At 48.0% G+C, this 25603-nt stretch overlaps 1 protein-coding gene across 3 annotated transcripts in view; it reads right to left on the minus strand.

The window, feature by feature from the left end:
* Nucleotides 1–1645: 1645 nt before the first annotated feature.
* Nucleotides 1646–25603, minus strand: part of LOC119437102 (LIM homeobox transcription factor 1-beta) — a 231371-nt gene continuing 207413 nt past the window's right edge. For all 3 annotated transcript variants that reach the window (XM_037704174.2, XM_049660288.1, XM_049660290.1), the window contains exons 4-9: nucleotides 22789–23093; nucleotides 21642–21829; nucleotides 14552–14629; nucleotides 10613–10775; nucleotides 8743–8835; nucleotides 1646–4082 (exon numbers count right to left, since the gene is read on the minus strand). In XM_037704174.2, coding sequence (XP_037560102.1) covers nucleotides 3832–4082; nucleotides 8743–8835; nucleotides 10613–10775; nucleotides 14552–14629; nucleotides 21642–21829; nucleotides 22789–23093 — 1078 coding nt within the window. In that variant the 3' untranslated portion in view covers nucleotides 1646–3831. The remainder of the gene's footprint in view (nucleotides 4083–8742; nucleotides 8836–10612; nucleotides 10776–14551; nucleotides 14630–21641; nucleotides 21830–22788; nucleotides 23094–25603) is intronic.

The raw sequence follows: 25603 nt of genomic DNA on the forward strand, positions 1-25603 counted from the left end.
TGTCCTTGTGACGACATTTCTTGGCAGCAGACGAGAAGTCCACTGAGACAAAGGCAGCGAGCTTCGGATATTAACAACTGGAAGTTCTCAAATCGACCGAGTGCATTATCGTAAAATGGAGTCACCTGAATTGGTCTGTTGGAAACAACCTCAGTCTGGGAATATCTTCAGATCTCTGCAGTTGTTCCGCGCACAGGTATATAACGTAGCACATCATCAACCACCAGAAGCAGATGCTCAACTGGCAGTCAGTTTTTTGAAACTGTCACATTTTATCTCGGTCATTGATGGCTACATATGCGCGTAGTCGTAGTAAGCCCGGGGTTTGCCACAAGATTCGCAGAGCAATGAAGCCAACGAAAGATAAAAAAGAGCAGCTTGACAGCCAGCACAGTGAACAGCCTTGTGTTTCTTTTTATGCGGATTCCTCAAAGGCCAAACTATCAAGTGTGAAGCCGTGATGAGGAAGCCTTCAACCCTGCTTAAATCTCCATTAGTCTTTCAAGAAAATTATTTGGAGCACACCTTACCACCCTTGACTGCAGCCCCGTCTGAAAAAAATAATGTCGCATTACTATTCGGCCTTATTTTGGTAGAGGGAAATGCGCAATGAAAGACTGTAAACACCCGATTGTTCTGTACAGTGCCTGGGCTACAACGATATCATGTTTGGTGGCCCTTCATGAACTTTGTCAAAATGAGCATTTCAAGTGGACATGTCAGATCTAGCTGAGCAGCGCCAATTCTGAAACACGTTTTCATTGCCAGAGCTGGGCTGGATTGAGGAAGAAAATATTTGTTCTGAACTAACCAGAAAGTTTTCGCAATTTATTTTCTTTCGCAACCAAGTGGTCGATGCTAGTTGGCCGGCCGCGGAAAGGGGAAATTCCCCCAAAATTTGATGGTTGTCGAGGTCCCAAATTTTACTATAGCCATGGACAAAAAGGTCTAGCGTGGAAGCTTGGGCGTGTTGGTGATTCATTGGAAAAAAAAAAACACAGCGCAAAAAAGACACGGACACGAGAGAGCAACACTGTGGGCTCTCTCGTATCCGTTTCTTTTTTGCGCTGTGTTTATTTCCGACAAAAAGGTCCTTGAATTTGTCGGAGCTTTGGAAGAAATCACGAATACGACAGTCTTTGGATGGATAAAAGATTGTGACATAGGATACTTTTTTTCTTTAAGCCTTAAAACTTTGTAAATGAAGGTAAAAGAACAAACTGTTCGTCCCACATGACATCACCGTTTTCTAAAGACTTGTGAAAGCGGTGAAGGTCCGTCTTCGATCCGATGTCAAAATTCTTGAGAACAACGCCATGCCTGTTTTGCAGGAACTGATGGTGCTTTTCATCATGCTTCTGATCCGGATCAGATGCTACACGTCCCAATGCCGCACACGGTTACATCTTCAACTCAGCTCAAATCAAGGAGTGCGAGAGTTTTGAGAATGCCTATGCGTTAGACTGTCATGCACATACCGCTGTGAAATTCGCCATAATAGAAAAGTAAGATTTAAGATATTGGCGCTTGAACTGCAGGTTATGCTCACGCGCTTATGCTCATAGCCTTATTTAAGGCAAGGAAGAAACGACATTCGGAGTGATAGGTAGCCCCCCCTTCCCCCTCCCCCCTGCCCCCCTCTCTCTTCGCCCATTGCTGGTGCCATGGCACGCAGCAGAGAAGAGATCGCCGGGGAACTGCGCCACTGCTGCGTCTTTGGCGAAAAGGTGCACTCCACAGGGTTGATCGGCCGCACGCGCTGCACAAATGCTCGTGTGTGTTTTGTGGAAAGCAAGGTTCCCTGACTCGTTCGAGCCCCTTCATAACGTATACAGTATAGACAAGCACTCACGCACAAATACGCACAGTCGCAGTTCCTTGCGCACAAGCACGCGTACACATGCGCACGATGGCAGCGATCGATGGCAGCACTACGCAAACACGACCGCCGCTGTGAAAAGTGTTTCCGCGCTAGGGGGACCCGTCGGCGCGATGTACAAGCTTACATGTGGCCACCGCTTGCGGCGCGGGGGCACCGCGGAAGCGGTACGGGGCGGAAATGAAGCGGTTTGGACGCGAGATGCAAGAAGGATATAAAACGAACAAAACAGAGCCAACCAAGAGAACTGCGCGCGTGCTTGAGTAGCGCTCGGTTATGAAAACGTTCAAAGACAGTGACAGAATATATATCTGTTGCTAACAAAAATCGGTGATAGATGAAGAGTCTAATAATGCAATCTGGTGCTCTGAACCTGCGCATCTTTTTCCGTTCCGGCAACCAGATGGTCAACAAGTCGTGGAACCTGCTGCCGCGTCTTCCACTACTGTATATATTTTTTGTTCAGTCTTGTAACACAGGGAAGGCAGCGCAACAGACAAGTCTGGGACAGCACGAGGCACCGCGTGACGCGATCGAACGATTCGACAAGGAGCGTGATAGAGGCGCTGGCGATCGCAGTAAACTGAACTGCAAATTTTCTTCGGAGGTTTACTTTTAGTGCGCGTTCCGACAACAGAACTTGCGAACTAAGATTTTAATAATAAACGTTTACGACGTCGTGCATCACGTTTTGAGCGTATGAGCGTAACGTTATACCTCCATCATCAAGGACTAATTTACCTGCCGAGAGAAACTAACTAAAGCAAACCTTGGCGTCATACAGCCATTGGTTGTCAACACTCATTCCAATGGTCACATGAACTCCTACCTTTCGCTGGTGCGTTGTACTGACCTTTCTTCGATAACCAAACAGGGTTACGATCAGATCATATCATTAACTACCAATGATATAGTTGTGGTGCTTGTCACTCAACGACTGCCGCAGCTTGTGCACAAGTTTGTAGCCACCAGCGGTAGTTCCTGATTTATAAAGCGCAGCTACTGAGCTGCAAGCAATATCAATAGCTAACAAGGCCTGAACCTTCAGCAGCACGGCTTCGTACTGTCACTTCCTTCACCTCGACGCTGCATTCCCTGGTGTCAGATATCGCTTCGTTTCCGCCACGTTCATCATACACCTTTTCAACGTGCGTTCGCCGAAAGTTGTTATAAGCATGTGCACCTTGCCTGATGGGCTGCACATTCGCTGTAATATTTGCAAATATGAGGTCGCCGAGCATCCTCTCTCCACAACGCCACTAAATACTCTTTTCTGGTGACAAAAAAGAAGGAAGAAGGAAGGGGTTGAGAGGTATGCTACAGGTATGTTGTGTCATTCACGGGTTGTGAGGATCACCCAGAACAGAGAGATTTATCTTTGCTCTGAACACACAGAAACTTGATTCTAAGGAAGGTTATGCAATGATAATCATCGTGAGATCAGCTGCTTGCTATCCGAAAGCGAACACACATTCTGAATAGTGACTGCTATGCGCTCAGCACACGGGAAATTATATCAAGTATATTACACTGGATCCTCTTGTATACCGGTCCACGCTGTGGCAGCGTATATCGCGGTCACTTTGCCAGCTTCTGCTCAATGGCGCAAAAGAAAAAAAAAAGAACAAGGGACCTTTCTGGGTCTCTCTTTCTGCTCAAGTGCTCGTATTTACGAGCACCGTGTTTGTTTCGCCGGCCACTATCATATACAGTGTGTCAGGCATCGTACATCGAATTGCCGTTGAAAAGGTGCAGTGCGTACACTAGCCCGTCCGCGGTCCCCTCCCGTTCAAAGTTTACGCGCCGCAGTGCCCAGCGCGGGTGTGTGCGCCGTTACAATGCGGGACAAGGCAGCATTACTGCCTGACTGCGGCGGCGGCCGAGTGGCGTTGGCTGCCCTGCTGCTGCTGCCTGCGGTGGCGGCGCGGCGCGGCGGCGACGCCCTGGCACCGTCAGTTGGAGCCGCCCAGGCACTCGCACTCGTTGTTGCTGAAGTAGGAGGTCTGCATCGAGTACAGCTTGTCGATGGGATTCACGGCCGACGAGGCAAACATGGCGTCCGATAGCGGAGGAGGAGGCTGCCCACCGCCGCTCCCGGCCCCGATCAGTACGTCTTCGAGGCCGCTCAAGGACGTCTCGCTCTCCATCGAGATCTCCGACTTGAGGTACGTCGGGTCGACATGCGTCGGCCCATAGTAGGAACCTTCAGGGAAATAAAAACAAGAAGGAAAGGTCGAGTAGAAGTTAAAAACGCTGTGAAGATTGGAATAGCTTTGTTTGCCTAGTGCACTGCATTTCATCAATACAATGACCGTAAAAGCTGATTTTACGAGAATGGCCAAGGTAAACACGTCCACAAGGATGACACGAATACTTTGAGAAACACTCGGACTCATCCATCATGGTGTCGGCCGCATTTATGACGCTATTCTGTTGAATTAAAATTTCTTTCAATTTAGTGAGTTCCATTGGTTGACCGTACCTCTTTCCATTGGTTGACCGTACCTATATCGCTGGTTTTACAAATATCCTTCGAGAGAAGGTTGAAGACAAACGCCTATATAGAGGTTCATAAGAACCGTTTGCTAGGTGAGTTGTTACACAGTGTAACTGGTGAAAACAGCGAAAACACAACACAAGAAGACGTACATACATGGGACACACGTTGCTGCGTGTAAGGTTACAGAACAACGTCTCTCACTATATTTTGGGGGGCAACGCAGTGCAGTCGTTACACCACGACAGTGGTGTAATGGTAGAGTGTCCGTATCACAGCCTCACTGTCTTCCTTTGAAACCCAACTGTTAACGAGAACGTTGATGGTTGTCGTGACTTAGAACGAGAGGTGACTACGGTGGGAGTCACCATGCGACGCTGCGTACACGTTGGAAGATGCAGTAAAACCTGCATTTAATCAAGCAGGCTAGGGACTATTTGTCCCCGCCCCGTTTCAAAGGGGATGCCAGTAAACATCACCATCATCATACAGCCTTGAGGCCAGATAGCTAAACAGCTTCGGGATTGCGGGTGGGAGTATCCAAACAAATTCTATCGCTATTAAAAAAATTTGGCGGCAAGCATGAAAAGACTTCAGGTGAAAGCACAGGGTGCACCGGGTAGATTGCACACGAAACTGTATAAAGTGCCCTCTCCAATTATTGACTGCATGCTTGACTTAGAGGCTGCCGAACAAACAGTTTTACAGCGTAAGCTGTTATCTAGGTAAGGTGCCTGCAAACGCAGCGCGCGCGCAGTCGCAGACGACGATATGCGATTCAGACGAGGCGCGCAGTCAACGCGCTCCCGAGCTGCCGTGCCTCCGCCAGTATGGTGGCGCCATCTAGTTAATGTGTTTGCAAATGCGGCGTGCCCGACATGTGAGTTGCAGTTGTAGGGCTTGATTGGGCTCAGCAGACTGCTGTACAGAGAGCATTACAAGCCGCAGCTCGCCATCGACGCCAGGCAGACAGTTCAGATCGTTCTCGTCAAAACGAGGCGAACAGACTGCCGCGAAGACCCTGTGTGCGTGGTACCCAAATTGGAGCTACCCTTGAGCCGCTCCAACAGCTTACCCTGTGACTGCTGCGTGTGCCGCGCAGGCCTGTGACTTTTTTTTTACGGCTACCACGCTCTGAGAGCTCTGAGCGGTTGTATATTGGAACTTAGCTACGAGGGGAATGTGATGTGAGTTGTCTTTCAGGCGCTACCATGTATGTATACACTAATAAGTAGTTCACGTTTCTCCATTTTCCTCGCTTTCTCATTTGAATCTTATACTGTGGAAGTAGCCGCGATCGCTATGCATGTCGAAAGAAAAAAAAAATCCCTCCTGCGAAACAATAAACGAAGTCCGGGAGCCATTGAGGGTCATGAAAGGCAAATATCTGAGGTATCCAATTTGCCAGTTCAGATATTTTGTAAGCTATAAAATGACTTAAACGTAAGGTAGGATTCGCTCTGCCATTGTTCAAATACGATACCAGCTCCCATAACCTAATATGTTACATTTTTGATTGGCGAACTGTAGCCAACTACCGGTAATAAAAATTTTATGAGGTTGCTTTCAAGAAGAAAGAAAATGAAGTATGGCTAATATCATTCTAAAATTTTACAGCTTTCCGCTTAGACGATCTAAATACGCGTTTATTGATGATCCAGACTCCTTCTTCCTTGCTCATTGGCCACGTTTTCACACTCCACAGATCGTGTTCAAAAGCAATTAGATAGTTTAAATATGAAAATTCGAGAGGTAATTCCTTCAACTGAATCAAATTGCAATATTAAGATTGAATTCGATGACATTTTCCTCAGAAACCCAAAGCTTCAGTCAGGTTCTTAAATAACCGGTTGCAAGATTGCCTTGCGCATGCACCATCAAATAACATAATAGCCACAGACGCTTCAGTGAACAATGATAAGGCGGGCGTAGGCATTTTCTCGCTTTCGCTTGGCCAGATTATACTCCCGTTTTTGAAGCCGAACTTTTGGCAATGATTTTAGCACTGCGGAAACTCCCTTTGAACGAAATCAGTGTGGTTATTATATCAGATTCGCTTTCTGTCTGTTCTTCGCTTATAGTTTCATCCGATTCACCAGCTCTAAAGACGTGCGTTTTTAGCATAAGTTCCTCCATAGTTAAATTTTGTAAAACTATTATGGGTACCAGGCCACTGTGGGTTGCATTTTAACGAAATGGCAGATTCATTAGCGCGAGCATCCCTGAGTGAACCAATAACATCGGTTCTTCCAATAGTTGCGCACGTAACAGCTATTAGATATCGAAAATATTCAATCCGTAGAGATGTCATTGAATCATTAACAACATGCGCTGATTTTCAGCATCTCCAGTTTCCGTGGAAAATTCAGTGGTGTCAATCAAGACAATCGGAAGTGGTGATCACCAGACTGCGCTGCCGTGTCCCCCCTTAAATCTATATTTACACAGGACTGGTCTGGCGATATCACCCCTGTGTCAATTCTGCCAGGAAACAGAATCCATAGATCACTATTTTTTTATATGTCGCCGCTATACAGTATTAAGAAAAAGGCTTCTAGAAATTCCACTTGCTCAACTAGGGCTAATCTTAACATCAGAAATAATACTAACGTTCGGTGCGTCAGCTCTGGGCTTCAGACACAGAGATGTCTTTGATGCCGTTTGTGCTTTCATGCAATCAACTAAACGAATAAATTTTAAATGATTACTTTTATATTGATTTGTTTTCTCTTCTTTTGCGATTTTTTTACTTTTTTTAATTGCATATGTAAATCTTCAAAACAATACTTAAAAGTTCAGACAGCGAATTCATGGCCAATCCCCCAGTGTGGGTACGAGCCAAAGTGTGAGGCCATCATCATCATCACCATCATTCGATCTTCCTACAGAAGAACTCACCCCTTTCTCGGCGGCGTATTTCTATTTGCGCCCCCGTACAGCGCTCGACCGCTGGCGCCACGCTGCGCCGCTCGCGCGTACCGCGTTTCTAGGTGGTTGCTTTCGCCGAGGGCGCTCGAACGCAATCATATGGTTCGCATGCTTGCAGGCCTTGCAAGTGTGGCTGTATGGCTGAGTGGTTACGGCGCTCGCTTCGGGATTATGTGTACATGGTTTCGAATCCCGCCCTGGTTCGGTTTTTTTTTCTTCTATCACGCTTTTCCTTTTGTTTTCCTGTCTGTTTGCCAGCGCGGTCGTTTGAACCACGGCGCCACGGCGGCAGCCGTGGTGCCGGGCGCCGACGCGAAGCGGCGGTCGTTGGGGTGTTGCGGAGCGCAGCGTAGCAACACCCCAAATAAAAAAAATACTGCTCCAGTCAGGTAGACTGCTCCCTCCCTGATAGTGAGATTATATTTGGATCATCAAAACAGTGATGCGTTTATTTAGGCATACCACCGATATACGCTTCTCGGCGCTATTTGCAGGAACGGGGCACCCTCTCCGTGCGGGCCTCTGACTCAAAGCAGGCGGTAGCGCCCAGTAGAGCGTGACCTCCGAGATCGCCACCACAGCGTAGGGTTTCTACGTAAGTAACCCCATTCGTCGCGGGTGACTTGAAGTGCGGAATTATTGCGCGGCAGCTAAGGTCAGCAACTAAGCCACCTCATGGATAAAAACCAAGTTTGCGAACTTTCAAGAAGAGTAATCTGATAATCTAGACTGATTGAATGTTTTCCTTTAGTGTCCCTTATAAAGACTTCTCCGATGTGACATGCGATTGCGCTAATAATCTTGTGAGAGGCGGTAACCGAAGCAGCAAACAAGCGGCAAGAGTTGCCATTGTGAAGCGCCACTGAAGATATAATGAAGGCTGCTCCCAACTGGTCGCCGCAGTACCAAGTGACCTAGCATCCTGGCACGCAATAGCAGGATTCTTCAGTAAGTGTTCAGCTGTGACGTGAGTACGAGGGGCGGTATGGCGTGCCTCATGGCTCAGACTCAGCATAGGGCAGTTAGCCGCAACAGTCGCCGCCTTTTGTGAGCGTACAGGGCGGGTAAAGCAGCACGTAGAGAATGTGCTCTGTGTATTGGGAGTGTTCACACCAGCCGATACACAGCAGTCCAGAGAAGCCTGACTTGAAAATGAAATCTCTTAAGAGTTTGATAAGAGCATCGAACAAAGCTTAACTCCGCTTTTATTACTAACGACTGTGCCTATAGAGAGCCCATGGCAAGACGACTAGAAAAAAGAAAGAAAGAGAAAGCAAAAATAAAAGTAAACTAAACACTGATTCTCCTTTAAACTACTTCAACTTAAAGCATGACTTGGAGCGCGAAACACAGTGCTGCGTTTCGCGAAGAAACACTTGCTCAAGCGTTTCTTCGCTGTCCGCAAAGTGTGCGTGTGTGTTTAGACGTAGTCGCTTACCGTCGTGATGCGTACCGTAAGGGAGTGGTTGCAGATGGTATGGAGACCCTACGGCAGACGGTTCGAGAAGGCCTAGCCTCGAGAAGGGCGGAGCTGCGAAAAGAAGACGATGGCACCTCTTGAAAACGAGCGTCGTCAACAAGAACCCGCTGCCCCTTCACTTTAAAGAAACAATGGAGCGCTGCATGGCAACTAACTCATCTATGCGTGGAGCAACTGCTAGTATCATCTCTAGCTCCGTTTCCAGGAATTGTCGAACTCCCTCATGCAACATGTCTGCCTCTCATGGGCCCAATTAGAGTGGACTTATTCCACTGGGGGAATGCGAGAGTGCTCGAATATGGAGTTAAATATGCAACAAGCAGTTATACGCTCCTCCGCATAAGATAAGCTTCGAGGCCATCGATCAAAATTTTGCTTTCAACAGACTGCAGAGTTTATCTGTCTCTGAAATGGAACACATTAATTTCAGCTTGGTTTGGCAGATGTCTAATGAGAGCAAATCTGCGTTTCACATTGTGTATAAGTAGGAAAATCGGAGTTGGCCCCGAGTTAAAGGTCCCTCTTAATATAGTTCTCGTTATCGCACTCACCCCTTCACCCGTTGTGTTCTTAGAGGGACCATCGCGTGCGTAACGCCTTCGTCGCCAGGTTACTATACCACACTACTATGTGCGACACCATTCGTCACGTTTTCTTTCGCAAGCAAGGCTACCTTATCCTGAAGACTATTTCTGACGCCTTGTTTGTGACATGGGGTTTTGTCACTGATACAAATTCAGTATCCTACGTGATATTGGCTGAATCGTAAAAGTAAGCTTGAGAACGGCAGTAGCAGTGATTCGCTGATTAATACGTTTAGAAGCGTCTAAAAATAACACACCAGAGGGGGTAATGTTTTTTTTTGTTTTTGTTTTTTTAACAATGAAGCGGGGACGACATACATGACTCAGCATTGATATCAGAGTCACATTAAGGTGGAAGGACCCAACCTAAAGCAAATTTCGGAAATCCCGAGAAAGCTGCACTACGTAAATAACGTGAAAAGGCGTGTGCGTCGTCAGCACAAGCGTTCACATGTAGAATGGTAGACGAATGAGCTGCCTCGCGTGCCTTGTGGGAAATATGCGACGAAAATTTAAATTACCTGCCTATTCCCCGGAACGACAACTATAACTTCTTAGAACAGCTTTGCAGTAATTATTAAGACAGGTAATAAGAGCTTGACATTTGCGCTTTTTTTATAGTTCCTCAGTCACTTGGCACGGTAACATCGAGCCAGAATCAGTCTTCTCAACAATATTTGCCATAAACTCGTGTTTGTAATTCTCGCTATACTGAAGCATCAATTAATATAATGCTACGCTTCACAAAAGATTCCACTTCAATGCGTGGTGTTTCTGTGGTACGGAGCAGTGAGTGGCAAGTTATGTAGAAAGAAGAAATGACCTTTTACTCTCGCCCTTTTACTCAGTATATACGAGTAAGACCCTATAAACACATTTGGGGGACTTTTGCGACATTTACTATGCCTAACCAGAATGATATATATATATATATATATATATATATATATATATATATATATACATGTGTGTAGCATTCTGGTTACGATATATTATATATATCAGGGGTGTGTACCCAGGTGGCTCAGTCTCGCAAAAGTTGGAGCGAATGGTCGCTCCAATTGCGCCACTATCGTGCATGGGTATACGTCGGTTCATCCACACTCACGTCGGCTCTTGCGATTGCCGCCACTGTACGCGATGAACCGTGGTTCTCGTCACTATATAGACGGCGTTCTATGGTGCTCGTTACTATGGAGCGCGTTCAGTGAGAGATAAGTTCTCATGCTCAGCGCATAACTCACAGCTGAGGTCGGCAGGCGACGCCGACTGGCGGCCATCGTCGCTCTTCTTGGAGTCCTTGGTGGAGGAGGCCATCTCGCTGCCCGAGCTGTCTCCCCCCGCGTTCTGCTGGCTCTGCTGCTGCTGCTGTTGCTGTTGCTGCTGCTTGCGCTGGATCTTCTTTAACTGCGCACCACGAGGAAGGCACTCGTTTTATTTGTCAGCAGAAAAAAAAAAGAGGGTTGGGGGACTGAGATGGCCGCTGGACCGTTCGCGCTGGAAACCCATGCGCGCACGGAAATTTTTGGACTATCGTTCCTAAAAGCTAGCTTTTGGCGGCTTACGCGCTTGCGTCATTCAGGGAACAAAGCTTAAGCGAAAATAAGCAAGGTAAAGAAAGGTGAGCGAGCGATTTTGAGTATAATGCTTATGCTTTCTTTACTGCTCTTATACGGCATAACGTTTTACACATATACTGTAAGGCACGTGTTAAGTCTGAATGGAAGGTCTGCTTTATGCCACCTGTTAGCGTGTACCCAACAATCACAATTGGTGTGGCAGTATAGATAAGAAAGGCATTCGGAAGAAAGCATGAGCATTCTGGTTGGAAGGCTCGACAAGCCCATTTTAGGCGGTGAGATTCTGTTATTCGAGACGGGAGGGGGTCACTTGGGACATGTTATACCCAATGGAGAGTGCGGCGGTGGTTGCAATTACAGGGCACAGCCGGTGCGAAGAACTACAGCGACTCGCATCCTCTTAAGCACAGCTTCCTTCGGTAGGTGGCCGGGGAAGCAGCGCACCGACGATGGGATAAAAGTGCGTGTGTACTGCCGGAGGCAGTTTTTACGGGTGTGAACTATGGTAAGGGATGGAGGCAGGGGAAGGGGACGGAGCGTAGGGTCCAGATTAAGGGGAGAGCGTGTCTGCTGGTCAACAGCAGTGTTGTAAGGGTTCGTAGCATGGCGTTGAATCCCGCGTAACTTGACGCAGGAGCCTGTGTTGTGCTCAAGCTTTATATGCTTGCTAGCCTGGAGATCAGTTTGCTTTATTTTTTAAAATGTGATTCAACTTGAACTTTTCTTGAATCTGACCTCAACATAGCATACTTAAAGCGGAATCACCGACTTCAGCAGTGTCATACATAGTATATAATATTGGGAGCTCATGTCTACTTCCTTGCACAAGCTTTCTCATTGAGCTTCACCAATATATATATATATATATATATATATATATATAAATTGAGCATTTGGAAACTAACTTATAAAGAATACAGCTGAAGTCATATGATTTGCTCGATTTTTTTTTCAACAGGTGCATCTGTGTTGCCTGCATCACATATAATTGGGGTTTGTTCGTCTACTTCGCACACTCTGTTGGGAACTTAAAGATGGTTTTGGTACACCACACCATGGTATTCACTGAAGGTAGTTCATGATAAAATATAGCATATAATAATTTGTAATTTGTCAAAGACGATTGAGAACTGATAATACTTTGTGAAAGGTAATTCCTCATAATTTATCACAGTTTATCTCAGCTTGGTCAAGTACGCTAAGCCTCCCCTGACGTAAAATGCTTGGTAAAGATCGAAGTTCAACTTCTACACTATTATGCGCGCTAATTTCGCCATAATGCCACCAAAACTGACGTAATCTTGAGCATGATGCGGCATGGCCGACACCGGACGCTGGCTTATCAGGCAACAGCTGACGTCGAGTCTGTTACTATACAACCCAGATCATGGACGCTTGGCCTTGCGAGGGGATTGTGCTCAAAAGAATAGATGGCTTGAGTACACGAACTCCTTGCTGTACACAAAAGTAGTCAAATGATGTCTCTCCGGAGGTTCGCATGTATTCGCACGTATGTAGCATTAGTCACAATGTAAATATAAATGACAATGGCTTCGCTACACGAATACATTTTCACAACGCAATGATGATCAACGAAGCAGCTATCAGTGCCTCGACGAACGAGACTTTAACCATTATTGTCGCTACCCGCGCAGACTTTCTTAATCATCGGTTTGTTTGTTTTCTTCCGGAGTATTTCGCCTGCACATCTAAACTGTATGCCACCAGGATATAAATACAATAAAATAAATATAATATAATAATGTAGCTTGGCCACCATTTAATTACTATGTTATTGAGAAGCCTAAGTTGAGGTTAGCAATAATCAGTCGACTGAGGACCTCTTCTGGGAAGATAAAGAGAAACAGAGCAGGCTCTTCGACATCAATTAAGCGATGTAGCTCATTCGAGCTGCTTTCAATAACATTTTTACTTCAGTATGCATGTTATTGCCGAGACGAAGTTCGAACGAAATAAGCTTAAATGTCGACACAGTTTTATTTTAGTCGCAGTGTCAGCGTTTCCCTGTACGTCGTTTCTATGGCATGACTTTGTGCACTTGAAGCAAGGAATAAACAAAAGATTAATTCTATTAAGGATTTGTCCACAGCAAAGCTATATATATATATATATATATATATATATATATATATATATATATCTTGCGAGACAGCTGTTCAACCTCGACGGTTTATTATGCAGGCCGAGCAGGCTGCTCTCGATCCCTTGGTCCTATACGACTTCGAGTTTCCCTGGAGCTTCGTTCAGGTCGCCGCTTACCCCGCACGTCCACCAACTTGCGAGACAGCTGTTCAACCTCGACGGTTTATTATGCAGGCCGCGCGCTGAAGAGAATGACGCTGGCCATGATGATGAGTATATACAGATGAAGAAGATGAAGGGGTAATATGATGCTCACAATATATATATATATATATATATATATATATATATATATATACCAGGTGTTTCAGCGAACACTTTCAAAAATTCTGAAAGGTTGCCTTTGGCAGATAGCACAATTTTCGTTCATGAGCTGGTCCACTCGAAGAGGCGGACATTACTTGCACAAGAAATTGAAATGCATAATTTAATAATTACCAATGATTCACTAATTCAGTTTTTAACTAATTACCTGATGGCCCATATTGCAATTTACAAATTGTAGCCCTGGAGTTCGCAAGGCGGATTTACTTGGAACGAATTCTCGGCATGACACCAGTTTCGAGATATTAATTATGGAACTTCTGCGGAGAAATGCATTGGTGTTACTGTTTTAGTTACCTTAAGAAAACGCTTTTTACGGTACTAACTTTCCCATCGCTTCGCTTACCGCACCGTCCGCGGTAACTCAATGGTGCATCTCGCACGCGTAATGCCGACGTGGTCCGTTTCCCACCTGCTACAGTTTTTTGATTCATTTCCATATTATATATTCTTAATATCAGTTATTGTGCAGATTCATGTTGTTTTCAATGTTTGTTATGATGCCTTCAGGGAGCATATGTGGGTTTATTGACCAGTTGCCATCAACCAAAAAAGATCACGTGCTCGTGACGCCTCGGCAGAAAGGATGTTCCACATCCGCCCTGGGCTTGTGAGTGGTGGCGTGGCTAACACTCCCAGAGTTAGTTCTAGTTGTAAAACATAAATACCCCAGAAAGCGGATGGGAAAACGATTCCGCGGTAGCTCAATGGTGAGAGCATCGCACGCGTAATGCGAAGAGTGGGTTCGTTCCCCCTGCGGACAGTGTTTTTTCATCCGTTTTCATTTCCATTAATGTATATAAATTCTTAAATTCAGTTAGTGTGTGCAAGTAATTTCCCTATGTTGTTCTTGGGGTCAATGTGTGTTGGCTTTTATGATATGATTATATATATATATATATATATATTCATTTCCCTTAAACAGAGCGAACTAACTCGGACACAGAAAGTGCTAGGGAGACGAATACGCACCAACTAGCTAAATTCAACGAACTTCTAAGCTATTTTTTGTTTCAGGACATCGGTACATCGTTAGGGATCCCCCTCGAAATAAATATTCGCGACTTCCATTTCTTCGATGGCACATGTAATGAGTGACAAAGGAACACGTCTTACCTTCGCTCTTTGGTTCTGAAACCACACTTGGACAATTCGCACGCTGAGGCCCGTTTCTTTGGCCAACGTCTCACGAACCTGCACCGAAAAGGATGGGGGATTAACACCAGGTCGTTTTACAAACCGACGGACGTTGAAAACGAGAAAATATGCCTGGAACGGGAAATATTGAAGTGATATAATCGTAGCCCGCAGTTTAGGCACAGCTCAGCTGCTACTGAAGCGCCACAGCTGCGTTTGCTTCTGAGCGGGCGTTGAGCGAGCGCTTTGACCCAGCCGAAGGAAACTCGCACCCAAGTGCAATAAAGAGGTCAACGTGTGTCCACATGCCGTCACAGTACCGTTACGTTGGAGCGACGTCGGCGGTGTATGTTACCTTGAGATTGGCTTCCAGAAGCCCTCTGTAAGCAGCGCACAGTGCTTTACTTCAGAAAGGCAGAGCGGCAGACGGCCATTCGACGCGAAGCATCGCATAGCTTGCCACTTAGCAGGGGCCTGCTTCCACGTTCTCAGTGCATCCTTTCAACTTGGGCCGTGTGGTAACCTCAACAGAGGGCATCGCTATTTAGTGATCCTTTCTAATATTTTAACACGAAAGTGTTTTATGCCGGGGTCCACCAAGACTTCACTGACGTATTTCCGTCACGGAAATACGTCAGCTTACAATGTAGACGAACATAATACAAAGAAAGAAACCAGAAGAAAAAGTTCCACAAACATGCAAAATCTGGAAATCGAACCCACGACCTCTCGGTCCGCGACGATAGATCGCCGAGCGTTTAACCCATTGCGCCACAAACGCATTTGCAGAGAGCTACACAGACGCGCATTATATATCTAACACTCCTCCGTGTACCCGCGCTCTTGCTCGGGGCGGTGCCGCCGCCTACGAGCAGAAAAGAGAAGTACTGCATTATGACACTAACGCGCACCGACAGTGAACGCTTCGGTGGTCTCAGCACTACGACGCCTCGATGCCAGCATTCGAAGGGACGCTGGCATCAAGAAGCACTACCAACGCCAGGTGGCGTTCACCGTACTCAGCACAGCGGAGCGTGGCCTCCGCAATTAGCTCTGAAAATGTTTCTGAAGTTGATCGCGGAGGCTGCAATTACGACGCGCTGTACGCGCTGATTTGACTCGGTGACGATTCAGTTACGTGCTTTGTCTTGCGCGTTGTATTAGTGTGTCAGTTACGTGCTTCGTCTTTCGCGTTGTGCTAGCGTGTGCAGCGTAGTGCAGCTTCCATATGCACGACGGTTGCTCATGGTCATCGACGTTGGTAGTCGTGATGGAGGAGACGTGCCACCAGGCGTCAGCGTGGGTGCATCAACGCCTAAGGGCGCTTTAGCCACAAAACACCAATAGACATTATATATCAATGTGCAATAAACATTACACTACTTCAGTGAAGACACGTTTCACTTTCGTGTTCTATACCGATTCCTATATAAGAGGGATCAACCACATTTTTTTGTTTAATTCCCAGAATATTATTTGGAAATGGAGGCGAAATTTATAAACGTCCGTACGCAGTCCTAAAGAAAACTCGATTCGGTCGTCTTGTCGGTGGCAACGCGCAATGATTGCGGTGTTATTGATTGTCCGTATGGAAAGCTTCGAGAGCATAAGTTTGAATGCAGCCTTAAGAGTGCCACAGTTTGATCATTGCCAAGTGGAAATTCATGTCCCAAATGATGTTCGTTCTGTGCCGCCTAACAAGCAAAACTACAAAACTGCTCTTCTGTCATCGTTGAGTATCTTTCGCGCTGTAGGCTACCCGTTGCAATGAAAACATGTGCTCGGTTGGCTCAGTTGGTATAAGTAAAATGAAGCCATACAATTTGTATGTCAGATTGTTGCGTTACAGCTGTCTTATTTGTGAAGCGTGCTTTCGTTACAGCACGTCGCGCCAACAGAGGTAGAGAGAAAGAGAGAAGAAAGAAAGAAGAAGAAAGGAAGAAAGAGATAAGACGATTTGCAATGTCGGTGATTCGTTCTTTAACTCGTAGTTCTTATTCCACCGTAACAAGTCGCAAACTGCTTCGATCAACACTGTGCTTTCTTGCCAACATCAGTGACTTCGCTCATGCATTCCGGTTTTCTTTAGGACGTGTAACGTGCCATTTAAATTCTGAGCACCTGTCGCACAACTGAGTACAACATTTGGCGTGCTAATTATCAAAGGAACAAGAATTTCTGAGCGTTATCTTACTTTCTCAGGTTTCACCTGTGTATTCCGCACTTTTGCTGAGACAAGTCAAGAACACGAAACTCGGTGACCGGCCCAGCAACTGGAAGGAGTCGCCCGAGTTTCGATCTCGTCCCGTATCGTAAGTAGTCGCACCCACCCACCCCCTTTGACTTCTTCACCGCCATAACGTTGGCTCGGCGAGACAGACATTTCGCATAATGTAACGAAGAAAAAGCGAAAGGACGTCTACAGAAGCAGTGCCTAGCCCCAATCAAAGATAAATGGGCCCCATAAATCACCGCTACAGGAAACCACGGGGTTCGCGCAGACTTCTTCTTCTTCCACCCTTTTACACGCAGGACTCCCCCGGAGACCGACCGGTGGTTCCCCCCCCTTCCGCTCCAAACTTTTCACCGCCGACGCACACGCGCCAACACGCCGCCAGCTTTCTTACGCTTTTCTTCGCGACCGGCGTTATTTTGTTTGTCGGGCGACCGAGCGCACGCTCTCCGGCGGCGAGCCGAGGCGCAACACGCGACCGCCTTGGAGAGAAGCCGCGCCGCCGCCAGGTGCGTCGGGAGGCGCGGGGCGTCGTATAGCGATCGAGCACCGAAGCGCGCGCGCGGGGCGCATTTCACGCTCGGGGAAGCCCGCCGGTTTCGCCGAAAAACCCGGCCGCCTCTTCCGCCTTGGGCTTCGACGACGCCCACAGTCTACCGACTGGCGCGCACGGAGCGAAAAGCAAAGCAGCCCACGTAACGCCTCGATTCTCTACCCGCGACACCTACACCTCCGCTTTTCTCTTGGAAAAACCGCGACCGAATGCGCGCCAACTAACGGCCTTCCGCGCGGACACCCGCGCCTTCGCCGAGGAATGCCGCTCGCTTCCTCCCTCATTCCCTCGCCTGGCCGCTCTCTTTCCTTTCGCGCCCGCTTTCTTTTAGTGCTTCCCTTTTCCCCCCGGTGTTCCCGGTTTTTCACGGAGCTTCGACCGCGCCGCACGCGGGTCTCGGCGCAACCACGCCGCGTGAGCTCCATATTAATTTCGCGACATTATCCGCGGTGCCGGGAGCCGATCGCGCGACGCGGAGCGAGCCCGGCCCGCGTCCCGTGGTCGCCGCTTTATTAAATCCCGGGACAAGTGATAAATAACCGCCCCTGCACCTTTTTTTTCCCCTCCTTGCCAGAGATCCCTCCTCTTGGCTGGCTCGCTCCGCAACCTTGTTTGTTGCCGCTAGCGCTCCGTTTCCTGCTGTAGGCTGATGTCGCCTTTCGCTCTGTCTTTTGCTTGCCCAACCGGTCTCTAGTGTCTCTGCCTCTGGCTGAAACGCATCGGGCGAATCCTCGCCTTCGAGGCCCAGCCGAGCTCACTCCCTGTGCAGTTGGCAGGCTACGTCCGGAAGAGCTTGGCTCAACTGCGACAAGGGAGCAGTTGGTCGGCGGCGCGCTCTATACATGTACACACGCTTCTCTTCACCTGTTTCCCTACGCGCTGGCGCTTTATCTCTCCTTCGTGGTCTGGTTTCTGAAAACCAGGTCCTTCCCCTCCCACTGTCGCCCCCCCCCCCCCTCCTACATCTCCTTCCTCCGATGCTCTCGCTCTATTGCCGGCATCGTCGGTGCGCTGTGCCGTTGTCGTTACCCCAAAACGGCTTTCGCTCTTTCTTCCGCGTTCGGCATCTATTATAAGCCTAATACTGCTCGCGGGCGTGCACGCCCACATGTATCAACCCTTTCGCCGCAGCCTGCAGTGCCACCTTTTCCCCACGCGCTCCTCCGAGGCCCGCTCCCAATAACGCGCGAATCAAAACAACGACGGCAAGAAAAATGCGCCCGATTTCACTGCCACCGTTGTCGCGCGTGTGCGGGGGATTCTAACATCCTCGGGCACTTCGGGCGAGGGGGGAAACGTACAAGCAAAAACAGGGAACGGCGGGTAAAGAGGGAGTCGCCGTATTGAGGCTCATTATTCAAAAGAATTCCGGCCGACAAAGTTTCCATATCCGTCGCGAGCCGTCCGGCCGTGCGCGAACTCGTTGCGCGGCACTAACAAGGCCCGTGTTGCCACCACGCGTGCGTCTTAGCGTCGCGGTGTACGGCTCTCTCCCCTGCGTATACTCCCTTCGCTTGGCCTCATTGTGACGCTTAATGTTGCTCCCTTCCCGCTTCGCCCTCGCTCCTGTTCTTTTCTTCTTTGTCTTTTCGCCCTCCCGAAATTTGCACATCCTGCCCGCATAATGCCGGATGCGGACGCCATGTTTTCGTCTTGCGCTTTTGCTTGCCTGATCACAAGTTTGTTTTTCTGCCCATGCTTCCGATTTCGAGCGAGCGTATGCTTTCGCCATTATTGTGGTTTGGATTCTGAGACAAGAGGGCAGGGTGTTAAGCGAGAACCGAAGTTGGCGCGTGCTTAGCGAGCGTATATGGAACTTACGCTCATGTTGCGGCCGCTTTCTTTTTCTTTTCTGTACACACTTTTCTCAAGCCCGGCTCTATAATGAACGTTCCCCAAGTGAAGGAATAAACGTAGAGTGCGCTGCGCTAAGAAGCGGAAAATTTTGTACGCTGTGTTCGCACTGCGCGCCTATAGAGAGGTAATGTTCCCGCGGCAAAAATCGACCAGTCCGCGAAAATTTCGGGTGCAGAAAAACAAAATGAAACGCGGCCCGCCTAAACTATACCGGAGCGAAAATTCTGGAGCGCCAACAATGCCCGTGCCTCCGTTTTGCTGTATACGTGCTGGGGAATGTGGTGTAGGCGTTAATAAAGGCGCGGGAAGGTGTTTATACTTAGCGGTATAGCCCTTTCCAGTAAGAGGAACAAAACGTCGTGAACGCATACATCAAGCGCGTTCTCTCTGTGTTCCGACACAATTACCGAGCCACACGCCACCGGCGCAATATTGTCTCCCCAGAATTGCCTAATGGCGTGGAAGACGGAACGCGACCATCGAAAGGTACGAAAAGCGCTGAACAATCTTAGCCTAAAGGAAGAGAAAAAAAGAGAGACAAAGGACCAAGGAAAATAAGCAGGGGACCCAATTCCAATACACAAAAACATTTTTACAAAAAGAAGCTTTCGTGTTGTAAGAAGTGTGGAGGCGCAACTAAATTCATCGGTCCAAAAAAGAAAATGCGGCGAGCGACCTCTTTTTGTTTGACTACTAAACATTAGATTGGTCATTCGAGTTTCGTTGTAAAATATTTGATCCGACCATAGCAGAAAAGGTTGGTCCCGTAGGTAACGCATGCTGCCCGGTCACGCATTGTGTTTTACGCCATTCGGGGGAAAACAACACTGTAAACTAAACGAACTACCAGAGAACGTTTCAAGGATTGAACGTTAGTCAATTCTTCGGCACGGAGTGCATGACGAAATAGCACCGCAATTTCTCTCCGTCGCCAAATATCTGACCGTTCGGCTTGCTCGCCTTGGGCAGTGGCTGCAGTTAAATCTCCCAAGTAAACTACATGACGCACAACGTAAAATTGTCAGTGTCAACACCGTTAGAGTCTGTTTCTTGTCGAGTTTATCTTCTGTATACGATACTGTAGGCGTATGCGCTTGTTAAAGCCACGGGCTACAGAATCAAATGCGGCGGGTAACCACTCCGGCGCATTAATTGCACCGGCGAAAGTCCCCCCCCTGAAGTCTAATTCACAAAGCTTTTTGATTCGTGAGTGCTGTTTCATAATGGCCGACCGGCTTCGCTAATCATTTGCCAAGCACCACGATTGACTGGCATCTATGCTCTCATGAACATTGTAACTTAAGATTCGACATGCAAAGATAATCGATGTCCAATGCATAGAGGCGGCTAGATGATCGTCCATTGAGAGTACAGATGATATTGGAACACCGTCCCCACCGATCATCGGCCCTGAAGGCAATGAAATCACTTTTGTGCTCTTTGAAAACGACTGGCTGGTGCGAACGCATTTGACTGCGTGGTGCTGTCCGCGCACATGCACACATTCACCGCTTTTCTCTTCTCTGTTCTTTCTATTCCCCTTTTTCCTTCCAGCACGTAGGGTTGCCAGCCAGATGCTTTTCTGGTTAACACCCTTATTTTCCTTTTTTCCTTTTACTTTTTCTTTTACGTTTTTTATATTTTGTGTGTGTGTGTGTGTGTGTGTGTGTGTGTGTGTGTGTGTGCGTGCGTGCGTGCGTGCGTGCGTGCGTGCGTGCGTGCGTGCGCGCGCGCGCGCGCGCTAATTCCAACCCTGATTTACAAAACAGCTCATGGGCAGCGAGCATACCAGCATGACATCTGACCAGTTTTCATGACAACTGGTCGGTTTTCCCGAAAGAGAATTTTTTGTGAATGTGGTCTCTAGGTCTTTGTTGTAAAGTATAGTACAGGCACGCCGCGCGCATTAATTACGCCTGTTATGTGCCCGCTACAGATAGAACGTTTGGTGAAAGGTTGGATGTAATAAAATCTGTTGTGATGTTGTATCTTATCTCCGGCCGCCGAGCAGCTCAGGGCCCGTAATAGCAAAACTCTTATGCTGGAGCAGATGTCAGCCAATCGTGATGCGGAACATGTTTTTAGAGAAGGCGGCCAGCCAATGACGAAGCGCGCTTATACGAACGAAAAGTTTAGTGAATTCAGCTACAGGTGTCCACTGAAAGGTGAGGCAGTTACGATGCCCGCGGCATTACTCTTTGAAAAAAAAAAAAAAAAAAGAACACCAGGGGCTCCGGAACCGAGGGCGCAGTGGACAGGTTCCATTGCAGAAAAGGACAATCCCCCCCCCCCCCCTCACCTCCTCCCCTCTTCTCCCCCTCCCAGCCCTGAAGGCAGACCCCCCTCTAATACATTAAATTAAGCCTTGGTTTCACAAGAAAAAGGGGGAAAAAACTTTCCGGTGGCCCTGAGAACTGCACACTTGCCTTGCGGCAGGGCTTCTGGCTGATCTCGAAGGATGCTTTGAAAGCGCGCCTCTGGGCCGTGGTCAGGATGGTGCGAGGCCTCTTGGGGCCCCGGCGTCCGTCGGGGCGAACGGCGGCAGCCGCGCCACCCGCCGCCGCGCCCGGCTGCTGGCCGTTGGGGCCTCCGCCCGGCAGAGGACCGTTCTCGCCTGTGCAAAACACGAGGAACACGGTGCCCTTGTTATGCCTACTACACACCACGCGCATTTGTAGCTTTCGCTGCGTCGCTAGTAGAATTCGGTTTCAATCAATCAATCAATCAACCAATCAACCAATCAATCAATCAACCAATCAACCAACCAATCAATCAATCAATCAACTTTACTGTACCAAATAGAGTACAAACAGGCACACAAAGGCATATCGTTCATAAGCCTGAATTTAAAGTAGCGAATTATTTTTTTTTTCAAAAATTCAAGATAATGTGGCTAAAACACGTTATCAGGAACGTAAAGCGTACTAATGAAAGTGCACAGCGTAGACATGAAGCGTGCTGATTCATTATTGAGTGCCAGCCACGTATAGTAGCGTAGAACACCTTGAAACATATTGAAGTATTTCGAGCGCGAGCTCTGGTGGGAGCGATGTTAAGTTACAAGTAGCGTATCGTGCGTTCTCGCCTGCAATTATGTCGTCCTCTTGTTCGTCCAGACTTAGGACGCGTGACAGTCTAAACACTTGCCCAGCCGCAACGAGGTATTGATCGTTCGGAAGTAGGACATGTGATGGTGAACTCCCAACAAAAATGACGAGTTCGACCATGACAGTACAGACACCGTTCTTCCCATTGCCCGTATTGAAACGAGAAAGTGAGGCGTGGAAATATTTTAGATGGTTTTCCGTTAAGTTAAAGGAAACTCGCTTTTTTCCCGGAAGGATGCAACTTGCCAGACCCCCCCCCCCCCCCCCCCAAAAAAAAAAAAAAAAAAAAAAAAAAAAAAAAGAAAGGAAAAACGAAAGCTTACTTGATGCTCTCATTACACCTCCACATACGACGTGGTCATTTCGATAAGCAGTGCATGAGGCACCTCTCACACACTGATCACCGTGGCTCATTACAATACTATGCATAGATGGGATGATGCGTGTTGGTGTGTGTAATATGTACCTCTGGCTCCGGGCAGGGCGGCGTTGGGCGCATGCGCTGCCGGGTGCTGCTGCGGTGCGTGCGGCTGCGACGGCTGGCTGTTGGCGTGGTGCTGCGCCATAGAGACGAGCGCCATCTCCTTCTCGAAGTCGGGCCGGCAGTAGAGGCGCGCGGCGCGCACCACGAACTGGTCGCCCTTCTGCAGGGTGCGGCCGCACACGACGCACGCGAAGCAGGCCACGTGGAACACGTGCTCCAGGGCGCGCATCACCAGCTCGCTGGGCGCGATGCAGCCCAGGCAGCCCGCGCACTTGACGCCGAACAACCTGCGCGAAGCGGCATTTGTGCACGGTTAAACAACCACAAAGACGACGACGCCCACGTATTCTGCTGTGTGTGATTTCCCAATAGTGTTCATTACCTCGCGCCAACATCGCCGATGGTTGACAGTCGTCCCTGATGACCGCACGTATAGTGGACGCTAACCTTTCTTCGTCCTTGTAAAGTTATAACGACAAGAACAAAACAGTTTTGTTTTGTTACACAAGGTGACGATATAGGTTTTGTAACAGCGTTTTTATTTTTTTTTAATTATTATTCTTGCCTGAGTAAGTATATTTCAGCTTTAGACCGGCCCTACAGAGGCCTACTTTCCCTTTTTTAAAATTTAAAATAATGAAAACGAAGTACTGCTACTATTGTTTTGTTTTTTCTTTGCCGCCACTTATTCAGTCGCTGCATCCACAGAGATAGTCGACAGAAACATACACGGATGGAAGATCCATTTGAGTATGTCGAACGACGTTTTCACGAGACAAGGCAAGTGAAAAAAGCCTGACGTTTGCCCTATACCAGCTAACAAGCCTTCAAGAGCTTTTATTTTTTAACTTTAGAAGCTGTTATCATATATTCTTACAGCCGCGACGGAATACAAATCACCTAGGAACGTTACTTCAAGAGAAAAAACCCAGATGCAACACACATTTTACAACGCGTCCATTGATAGCAAAATAGGGAGGATACTGATGCGTTACAGAAAAAAAAAAGCAAAACGCTGCTACGTTAAACCGACCTCTCGCGCGTCATATAATATACTCAATCCAAATCAGCGGTGGCAGCACTGATGATCTAGAGCCACTATATATATATATATATATATATATATATATATATATATATTTTTTTTTTTCTTTACAGATGGTAGGTTCTGGGAACAACGCCAACATGGTCAGCATCGAACAAGCGATCACCGATACTACAAGTGCCCAGTATAGTCAGCGGTTTGTTTGCGTTCAAACGCACTGCGGGCAAGCCTTGAGGTCTGAAAGCACGTCGTGAACAAGCCTCTCCGTTCCCAGGACGTTGCTGTTCACGGCCAGAGCGTGACCGACGCGCCCCATTCGTCTGCGGACACGGAGGAGTGCAGCGCACGACCCTGGACCAGACAGAAAAGCGACCGCAAAGACAGCTGCTGGTGCGGCAGCGGAAGTCGCCAGTCCGCAACGATCGCCTCGCGGCCGCTGTTACACACGCGCGAGTCCGCGCATGACTGATGCCTGTTTGCTGCGTGCGCGTTGCCGCCGTCGACGTCACTCCCAGCAGAGCATATGTCCGCCTTTATTTGCGCACGAACCCCATCTTCCTCTCGGCGGTTTATCCCTTCGCTCGCGACTTTTCTACGCTTCTGTAAGTTCTGGGTGCTGGGCAAGATTATCTTGCACCAATAAACTTTCCTCGTCTCCCTCCCCACATCCTTCATTGGTAGACAAGGTCTATATGTCTATGTAGCGTGCTAAAAGTTTCTGTATATACGAGCCACCGCGGTAGCTCAGTAGCTCAGCGAGAACGAGGTCGCGGGTTCAAAATTTTCGACGAAGCGGAGTCTTCTGAAAAATTTGCGAGGTCTCACTTGCACCTTTAAGCTGCATCTTCGGGCCGTTGACTTCCTGCCGGAGGCATATTTGCACTTTCTTGCGGATATTCGCAGCGTGTCAAGATGCGCCCATATTAGCAGCAAATATGACAAAATTCACAAGAACGCTGTCGACGACGCGTATACCTCCGCTAGTTGTTGTACCGCAGAGTGTTATTATCGTAATCATCATTGGTGCGGCGATCGCGTAGTTGTATACAGCGGCAGGCCAACAATCGGTTCTCGCGAACAGCTCTTGCGTACGAACGGCTTTGACCATCCGGACATTAGATTAGAGGAGCGGCGCGCTGCTCAGCTCTCCGGACGGTGGTATCTCTCCTGCAGCTACCTCACCCAGCTCTGAACTCATTTGACAGTGGCAGGCTACTCGCCGCGGACACCGCTATATTCTTAAAAAGAACTTGCTTGCAATGTGATGTGATGTCTTGATGGTCCGCTATGCACGTTTGCCAGTGTCGTGTTTATTTTGTATTTATTTCTTTTTTTGAAAAGTGATCTATATAATGCGGCTGTGTTTAGCGAGCCACCCAGCAAAATGGTTGAATGTCTGGGGTCCTGTTTCTGCGAACTACCGTGAGTTGCCATTCACTACCGTACACGTTATTTCTACAGGGTTATGCCATGCAGGTGATGAAACCGAAAGTACAAGTGGGGCCTGCGATAACGAACGAGAGCCGCTGCTGGGAGGGCATTGCTCGAAGCTAGGCTATTCGTACGGACGTTCCGTGCATTCGTATACGCTTTCGTAGGTTCCGTGAAAGCGGTGTTACCTGCGGGCGCGTGGAGGGGTCTCTGCCGGTTTCATTTCATTACACTCTACTTTTTTCGGGGAAAACTGCGTGCTACATACGAAAATGTGTTTCGTAAAACTCTAACTACATGGCAAATCGAGCATCCAATATT

Source organism: Dermacentor silvarum, chromosome 1 (genome assembly GCF_013339745.2).
Source record: "Dermacentor silvarum isolate Dsil-2018 chromosome 1, BIME_Dsil_1.4, whole genome shotgun sequence".
Classification (NCBI taxonomy): Eukaryota; Metazoa; Arthropoda; class Arachnida; order Ixodida; family Ixodidae; genus Dermacentor; species Dermacentor silvarum.